The following is a 9,125-nucleotide window of genomic DNA, read 5'->3' as shown; positions in this document are numbered from 1 at the left end:
ATAGCACATTATTTCGAATCGAAGTAATTATTACTTCGAATTAGAGCTTAGTATGATATGATGTGAGCATCCTCATCCCCTGTTTCAATAAAAATCACATTATTATGGTACTCACGTCAGTTTAAGGAATCGTTTAAGTTGCTTTTCAATTCCTTCCATGGAACTTATTAATTTTGCTAAATTCATTTATCGGGAATTTTTGCTAATTTTTGCGGGAAACTATTTGCTAATTTGGCCTAAAGCTAGGTATTTGTAAGAATGAAGTGAGTAGTGCTTCTAAAGAAATCGAGATTTTTTCTGAAAGTTTAAAGCAAGATATGGAGGAACATGTCACCTATTGTGTAGTACTTTTTCACCTTATGGCAAATCACTGGTGTAAGCGTCCTTGCAATTGAAACTCAACGCTGTAGCATTAACTTTTACCGACAAAAACAATTGCTGTCGGGAGACTCCCTCTTTGTCACATTTTAAGATAACCTAAGTACGTTCGCATCACACAACAATTTCCGAAGAGGAGTTTTAGTGAAACTCAAAAAACTTATGTTCTACAAAATGCTTTATAAAATGCATCACAGATCTTGGTCATAAACGATAGAAAGCAATGAAATTTAGGTCAAAGTAAAACAGAGACACCTTATGGTGTTAGGTAAACAAGTCGTCAGTTTTTGTTTGTAAACAATTTACGTTGTAAGCGTAAACGTGTACGTGTCCCGGTGAGAACAATGAAGAAAAGTTTCAATTTAATAGCAACCATAAATAGTGTATAATGCCTAGATACACCGTTACACAAACATTTCTTTACAACTTACTTTACCGGCACTTAGCATTTATTGCAATTGTGTTAGACGCGCCAAAATAAGTTTTTGGCGCCTTTTTGCTGCGCAAGACTTCGTTATGTTGCTAAGTAATGACGCTCATCAGGCTCAAGAATCGAACGAAAGTTGCATTCGAATCCTCCTTACTTTAAGGTCTAGCGTTAGCTAGCAGTCCTAAAGTGAATCAGATATTCTGAGACATTCGTGACTAACGGTTGATTCAAAAAATTAAAAACGGCTTAGCGGATATTGCAAAGAATGGAAAAGAAAAATTAAAGTTTCCTTGCAAAACAAAATGGGAGGGGTACCTTCTAACACAAATAAGCTAAGACTTAACAATGCAGGGGAAACGGAAGTGATGCGGTTAAAGAAAAAGGAAAACCATGTCGCTGGGCTATAAAAAAAAAAAAATAAATAAATAAATAAATAACTTGCCAGCCTTTCGTGGCAACGTAAATAAATTTTAAACGTTTAAATGAAGCAAAAAAAAAAGGTTAAAAAAGAGAAATTGAAAAAAAATTTGAAATGTTATTTAAGTAGAAGTCAAAGATAAATTTTCACTTTAAACAAATGCAAAATACCTTAAAAATATTTAAATTAAAGAAGAAATGAAAAAATCGAATTAAGATTGTTGTGTAATCCATTGGCTTAAGGAAAGTTACAAAAAGGGTTTTGTGTGTGTGTTCGTAAATGCGGTTGTGAATGTAAGAAATTCGCAAACATTATGTGTTTGATTTCTTAGTGAATTGAAGTTTGCTTTCAACGTTTGCGGTGGTGTTAACGAAACATGTCGCAGCCTGGTAAACGAGGTGGTGGACGTGGTGGCACTGGTCCCAATGCAGGTGTGGGTCGTAAAACTCCATCTTCGATTACCAGCGGAGCGACTAGCAACACTCCTGATGAATCGGTTGCACCCAGCGATCGGGCTACACCCGCCAGCAAAGCAGATTCCGATCCCAAAGACGATAGCTCTAGCAATGGCGATCGTAAAGAAGTTGACGGTGCCACCACACCGAAACCTCCAAGTGCTGGTGCGTCCATACGAGACACGGCAAACAAAATTTTGGCCTTATCCGTCAAGAGTGAGTGGACACCGTGCGAACAAGAGCTCAAGAAATTGGAGAAATATGTAGCCAATGTTGGTGAAGACGGCAATACCACCCCTTTGGCTGGTGTTCACGATGCCGTAAGTTATCTATAACTTGACAACGTATTTTATTTAGAGGACATTAAACGTTCATTCTATACGTACATGTATATATATATATATATATCTATGGATTTATATAAAATTGTATATTTGTGTGTTTATTTTATGTAAATCAATCGAACGGAATCGGAGTTGAATTGAAAATAATAATGAAACCTCTAAACTTCCGTTTGCGTCTCCATTGTCAACACAAATCGGTTGTTGTTTACATGACAAAATAACTAAACAGTTTTTTTTTCAGTCAGCCAAACGGTTTAGCAATTTGATTACCATTAAATAAAGTCGAAATAATACGATATTCAAGCGCACAAGCACAAACTGAATTGAAACTGTTTATATGCGAAACAATTTGCAAAAAAACTGCATTTGTATTGATGTCAACTACGTTGGCTGATTGTATGCAGGCTTGGTCTTAACCGAATATTAAGGACAACCCATGAAGTTACTAATATTCAAAAGAGTTTTAGCAAGAAATACCCGCTTTTTTACCCTATATCACTTGTGGTTAAGTCGGTAGGTGTGTGCGTATGTATGCAACACCTAAAGTAAGACTTGACATAATGACATATTTTTTAATACCCAGTGTTTCAGAAGTATTTGCTGAATCATGTCTGTCCATCTGTCTGTCTGCGCGATTGATAAATTTTGGACCTTTTGGAGAACGAATGCCATTGAAAGTTAATTGGATTGAACAATTGAGAAGATCCTTTCTCCTATTACAACCCGCTTTGAAAAAGTAATTGTTTTAGAAAAAATTTACGATACTTAATCTTACTCGGTGACAATTGTCGGAAAATAACATTTTCGCTTAACGAAAAATGTGAAATATTCAGCTGAGATGGAATCACTCTTTTAAACGCCCTCCCAAAGACACTTCCGTACAAGAAAGAAGCTTTTATATTACAAAGTGCTCTCAATTTTAGTAACGTATGATGAGGATTTGAAATGTAGGTTTATTGTGTTTAACTTGGGCTGCATATATTTATTTTGCGAACGACGCGCAATATTTTTCTAGACTTTGCTTAAGAAGCTTATCAAGGTGCTCAACAATAATATAAAATAATTAGAGAGGAATGGCTTTGCAAATCTTGCAATATGAACCGTCTTTCGCGGTTGTACGTTATTATTCAATTCCTTCTGGAATAAAGTGCGTACCACCGAACTGTGATTCTTAAGACGATGTATGTTTTGTCTACAAATCTTAATCGCCGCTTATGCATGCTTTTTCAAGCAAGTTATCGTTACGGAAATGTTTGCATTAATTTCTTCTAATTGTTGTTAATCTTTTCGCGGATCGCCAGTCGCCTGAGGCAGTTGAAGCATCACCATTGTGTCTGTTTTGTTTCTTGGAAAATCGTTTAATTTACATAAAAACTTAAAAACTTAAAAGTGATTACAGTTTGAATATATCAAGGATTTTTTTCAGCTGATCATGAACGAGTCACCAAAGATATGATGCTGGTTTTCCTGATTGTGATGCGAATAACATTCCTTTGATTTCTTCACCGACCCTAGGAGAGTTTTGAATTCCGTATAAATGGCCGAAATGTTCCTTAACGTTATGTTTTCATCTCTAGCAAGAACAGATTCATTGTAATAAATGTTGCGAATTTTCGTTTATAATAAATGTTTTTTACCTGTAAAAAGCTACTTAGGTCGAATTATAAGCTTTTTTTTATAAGCCTCGCGACACTTGTGGTGTAGGGGTATATTAAATCTGTGCGGATGTATGCAACATGCAGAAGGACTTGAAATCGGTTCACTTTCTATTATTACATCAATCGATTCAGAATCGTCTGTCGGTTTTGTTTTCTTGTATTCAACTTACATGTCACAATTGTTGAGATATTTTGATAAAATTTCCAAGACTGACGTGTTTTGGGCCAAGAGCAAACACTATGGAAATCTCGTAAGGGGAATAAGATGACATGCGTTCAAACATAGCTGAAGATAACTGAAAGTTACATCCATTTCAAATCATTCTTTAGCGGTGTGAACTATGTAAATAGAGTAAAGGAAAACTTTTGAATAAAATTGAAAAGATCAGAATGTTTTTTATAGCTGTATGTCTCCGATTTTTATTAAGTAACAAATTGTGTATATGTATGCTTTTCATTTTCATATTTTCATTTTTATTATCGTTTTCAGAATACTGGGATGACTCCATTAATGTTTGCAACAAAGGATAATAAGACGTCTATAATGGATCGTATGATTGAATTAGGAGCTGATGTTGGTGCACGGAATAATGTAAGTTTAGATAATATTTCAACTTTTAATAACTTGAAGGTGTGAAAAATTCAACATAAAAATCAATAAGAAACAAAAAAAAGAAAGAAAGAAAATTTCAAATGAAACGAGAAAGAGAAGCAAAGAAATAAACAGAAGTTGGTCAACAGGAAATCAGTCTAGCGAAATAGTGAAATGCTTTGCACACGCAACAATCTTCATATTTTTCGAAAATAAAGGAGAATGCATAGAACAACAGCGACCGTCATATTGTCTTGAAACTTTGTTGTTTAACAAAGTGAAGTTGAATGAACCAAAGTGTTTAGCAGAGCAACAAAGCAAATGGAAAAGAATCTAACTTTTCTCTTATATTCTACATAATCACGTAGTTGGGAAAGCAAAGTAAACACATTACATGAGTTTAGTGTATTTTGTGAACTTTCAGAGCGAATGTAAACCAAAAAAAATCAAAGTTAAGCAAGTGCCAACAAGTCCTTGACCTAAAAATACATGCGGCAAAAACTGATATACAATGACCGGGCGTTTTGTTTTACAATTGAAAATGCATAAGAAGGAGCTACGTAGAGACCGTAACATTCTCATATTCAGAGAATGAAGAAGAAAAATTTACATGAAAATGAAGGCAAAACTGAATTCTTCCAGTTTAATTGCCAAATAAATGTCCTTACGTGTGCGCACATACACACATAGAAAGGAGCGTCAAGTGATAAACAGTCAAAAAGAAAATTAAATAAATTTACGCGTCATACCTAATATCTTGATATTTATTTTGGTAAACTTTTCATTTTAACCGCAATGCCCGCGTCCATTATCGCCACTAATATAAAAAAAAATTTGGAGGTTGTTTCTCTAACCCCATTAGCTCTGCTACTGACATTTGTGCAAAATAACAGCAATAGCAACAACAACTTTACTATGCAGGTTAAGTGGCAATTAATCACATTCTAGTTAAAGTTCTAATTTGTTTATATTTACACACATACACACACACACGTGTACATATGCATACATGTATTTAAAATTCACATATATTGTAAGAGAGTTGTGTTTATATTTATATTCTGCACTTACGAAATTGAACTTTTCCCTTAAGGATTCCGGAAATTAAATTTTGAACTTTTAATTTTTTTAGGTCAACTGCTAAATATCATTTATTTCATAATTGATTACATTTTTAAGTTTTCTCATTTCTTTTAATCAAATTACAATTTCTTTTTTTCCTTCTGTAATTAAGCATTCTAAGCAAAAAAGTGTGCAGTAATTAAAACATTAGGGTAAAATTATCCGCCAAGTAGGCAAAGAGAGCGGTCGCGAGTTTAACTCTCAAGTGCTGTAAATATATAGAAAAAAAAAACTTTTCCTTTTTGTTCCCTCGAACATGAAAATTATATTCGTCTCTGGCCGAAGCTTCTTTATGACAGTACATCGTGCAAATATCTATTTTTTCTGGCCTTGGTAAACAGAGGTATTCGTACGTTACGTTGCATTGTGGGACTGGTTTTTGACCGACTTAGTCCATCTTGGCTTGAATCCAACATTCATGTTTTTGCGATAAGCGACTGGGAAACAGACGTACGGACAGACTAAGTAGATTCAAACTTAAGTACATGTCAGTAATAGACAAACGTTCGGGTTTTCGAAATTCTTTCAGAGTCTTATAGGCGTTTTACTAAAAGAATGAGATTTCGATACCAAATAAAGTTGGGTAGGCGTGGTCGCTTTTTATCATTTTGGTGCATATGATGGAGGATCATTTATAAAATATATATGAAAATAAGACATTACAAAGCCAGACAAGCAGAAGGACGGACGGTCGGACGAACATGCTTAAACCGATTCAGAATTAGATACTAAGAAGAAGAATATACACACTTTAAGGGATCTCTGAAGATTTCAGCAAGTGTGTATACATCTCGTCTTTCCGTGGTGGCTATAAAAATACTCTTAGCGAAAGTTGTGATGTAGGATGAATATATTAAATTGATTGAGTAGGCTTGAGTCGGACAACTTTCTTGTCAAGATACAGCGGGAACTAGCGGACAGTCAGAAAAAAGATAACGCAAAACCCTAAAATAATTTTTCGATAAAAGACACCGAAAGAGCTTCCGGTTTACCATCCGTAAAATTATCTAAAGTTAAACGTGGCGTTTTTCTGTGATATCTTTGATAGTTTGAAATGGTTTTCTTCCACCTCAGCGTTTTTATTTATGCATTGTTATTGAAAAGTATAGTTCGGTATTATAACTTTTTCTAGCTAAGGACCTAGAGAGAAGTTTAATAACAAAATGCTTATGTCTCTATGGATGATTATTATACTTTCTGATAATAGATAATATCGACTATTTTACGACTGATGGTTTGAACGAAAACTTAATTGCTCCTCGCTTTTGGAAATATAAAGAGTTTTTTATGAAAGACAAATTGTGCTTTTAAGAAATTTTTAAATATAATAAATAAAGTTTATAGTAAGAACTATCGATAGTCTTCTGTAAAATGGTATCTTAGTCCGTAAGAAAAGGAATAATGGGTTACAATTGAATAAAAATGCAAACGTGATGGTAAAGAATTTTTAAAGCAACAACAAGAATGTTTATTATGTGTCTTTATGCAAGCTAGAGAAGGCCATTTAATATTAAGCCCTAATATAAACAAATGTATTTTTGTTGCATAAACATTTTTCCAACAATTTTTTCCGCCTGCAATTCTGCAACGATATATAGAAATCTTTATGAAAAATATCATACAACACTTTAGAACATCCGTCTTAATTCAACATGTCTACTTGGCCTTTTTGTGCATTTGTTCGGAAAGCTTCACCCGGAATTTTGAGAGCAGCTTTCAAAAGAACTTTCGTTCTTTATGGAACATTTTTATCGTATTTTATTAGAACCGAGGCTAGAGGTTACAATCGAGTAAATTATTCTGTAGGCAAACCAAGTATTCTGAACGATGTTTTATTAAAAGAAGAAAGCACGGCCAAAGGATAAAAAACATGCTGTTTTGACAGAATATTAAGAATGTATAAGTTCAAAACTACATATATGTATTTTTGAAAATTGGACTCTGCTGTCGTCGTGTTTTTCGTAGCGAATTGGATTTAAAAGAAAAAAAACATTTCATCTTAATTCCTGTGGTTAGCAGAACATTCAGTGGATCTTAAAAATTTTGATTTTTGGATAATTGTCAAGTGTTTCAATGAAAAAGTTCAATAGACCAAAAGAAGGCCCCTCTTTTAGTATGAAAAGCTATTCACATCAACTCATCGAAAATCCCTTACGTGTTTCGAGAAGAACGCCTTTAGCTTTTTGCAAGATTCTTCAGAAAGGTCTTTAAATTATGATACATTTTTTATTATCTTTTGCAACGCAACTGCATTCCATCGTCTTTCTTTGACGATTTTATACTTGAAAGTGCCGTGCAACGTGTAACGTATTTGCTAAAGGTGGATTGGCATGTTGAACACGGTAAGAAGTAATAGAATTCAATAGGAGAAACGATAATCAATATAAAAACTTCCATCACTAACTTTGCATTTGCTTCGCAGAAACACTAAGTCGGATTCCGACATAAGACTTTGCGTCTACATAGCACACGTCCTGAGAAAAATGTTTTCACTTGGAAATATTTTTAAATCAACAGCACTCCTTAAAGCATATTGTGAGTGTATCAGGCCAGTTAGACACTACGATGCCATTTCTCAACAGATATTCAGCTGATTTGATTCAAGCTCTTTCTCCCTCCGTTCTTGGAGGCAAGCTCGAAATTTCAAGGAAAGCACATCGTACAGACAGAGGATGTTTTCCACCTTTTCTAGAAGCTTGAAAGCATCTCTTACTAAAAGTTCTGAAAAAAATCTTAGATGGTTTTACTTTTTATTGAAAAATTGTTGTTAACGGCGAAAAGATGAAAGCAAATAATCATCTTTTCCAGTTGGCTTCACATGCTCAACTCGTTGGTTATTAAAATCGATTTTTGAAATATATCCTCTGTGAAAGCATTATTGTTGCAAAATGTCTTGAAGCTCTTAACAGTGTATTTGCATGTTTTGCTTCTTTTTGCATTTGCTATTATAGGCTATTGAACCTATTATTGTAGACAATGCTTTATATGCATAATATGCTTGTTTACGGCAATATATATTCATTTTTTTTTTTTTTGTTTTTGTGTTTTTAAACTATAAACGTATTTTGAGGTATTCTTTTCTGCAATTTCTTGCCAGTTTAGATAAATAGCAACACCTGAACCTCAAACCCGAAAATGAGGTCGCGACAATGTGCAAACGTACAACGCTACGATGGATATTGTTTTACTTATTTATGTATTAGACTTTTCTTCACTATTACTTCGCCTACCAACTTATTCACTTATAAAATTATATTAAGTTTGTCGTTCAATATGTGACAAGGCATTGCATGTACATGGTCGGTTCGAAGTTGACAAAAAAATTTATTTAAAAGATCGGAACTTCTTACATACATATTTAATTGATATACCCTAATTGAACTCTAAACAGAAACAGATCCACACTGGCTTAAAGATCAAAATATTTCAAAGGTAATATATAAATTAATACAGTGACGTGCTTAAAGTGGTGTTTGGTGCAAACTTTTTTTTTTTATGAACGACCAACTATTTAGGAGATATTCCTTATGAGCGCAGCATGGTGATGGTGAGAAAGATGTAGGGAAAGAGACAGCGAGGAATTGCAACTTAGTGAGTGAATACCCAATCGAGAGGTCTTATGTCTTTACCGACTGAGCACTCACTATAGCTACGACCAAGTACAGTCTAATCGTTTTGACGACTCAACTCATGTTACTGGTTTGACAGTTGCGAGTTATTAGGTCGAC

The 9,125-nt window shown here is 34.1% G+C and overlaps 1 protein-coding gene across 5 annotated transcripts in view; it reads left to right on the top strand.

The window, feature by feature from the left end:
• Nucleotides 1-1,413: 1,413 nt before the first annotated feature.
• Nucleotides 1,414-9,125, top strand: part of LOC119633465 (serine/threonine-protein phosphatase 6 regulatory ankyrin repeat subunit A) — a 26,843-nt gene continuing 19,131 nt past the window's right edge. For 3 of the 5 annotated variants that reach the window (XM_038027032.1, XM_038027034.1, XM_038027033.1), the window contains exons 1-2: nt 1,414-2,001; nt 4,174-4,275. In XM_038027032.1, the coding sequence (XP_037882960.1) occupies nt 1,603-2,001; nt 4,174-4,275 (501 nt within the window). In that variant the 5' untranslated portion in view covers nt 1,414-1,602. The remainder of the gene's footprint in view (nt 2,002-4,173; nt 4,276-9,125) is intronic. The other 2 variants (XM_038027030.1, XM_038027031.1) reach the window with 1 other exon arrangement.

The sequence above is a fragment of the Glossina fuscipes genome, unplaced genomic scaffold, assembly GCF_014805625.2.
Source record: "Glossina fuscipes isolate IAEA_lab_2018 unplaced genomic scaffold, Yale_Gfus_2 2, whole genome shotgun sequence".
Lineage (NCBI taxonomy): Eukaryota > Metazoa > Arthropoda > Insecta > Diptera > Glossinidae > Glossina > Glossina fuscipes.
This window is presented reverse-complemented; position numbering and strand designations above follow the sequence as displayed.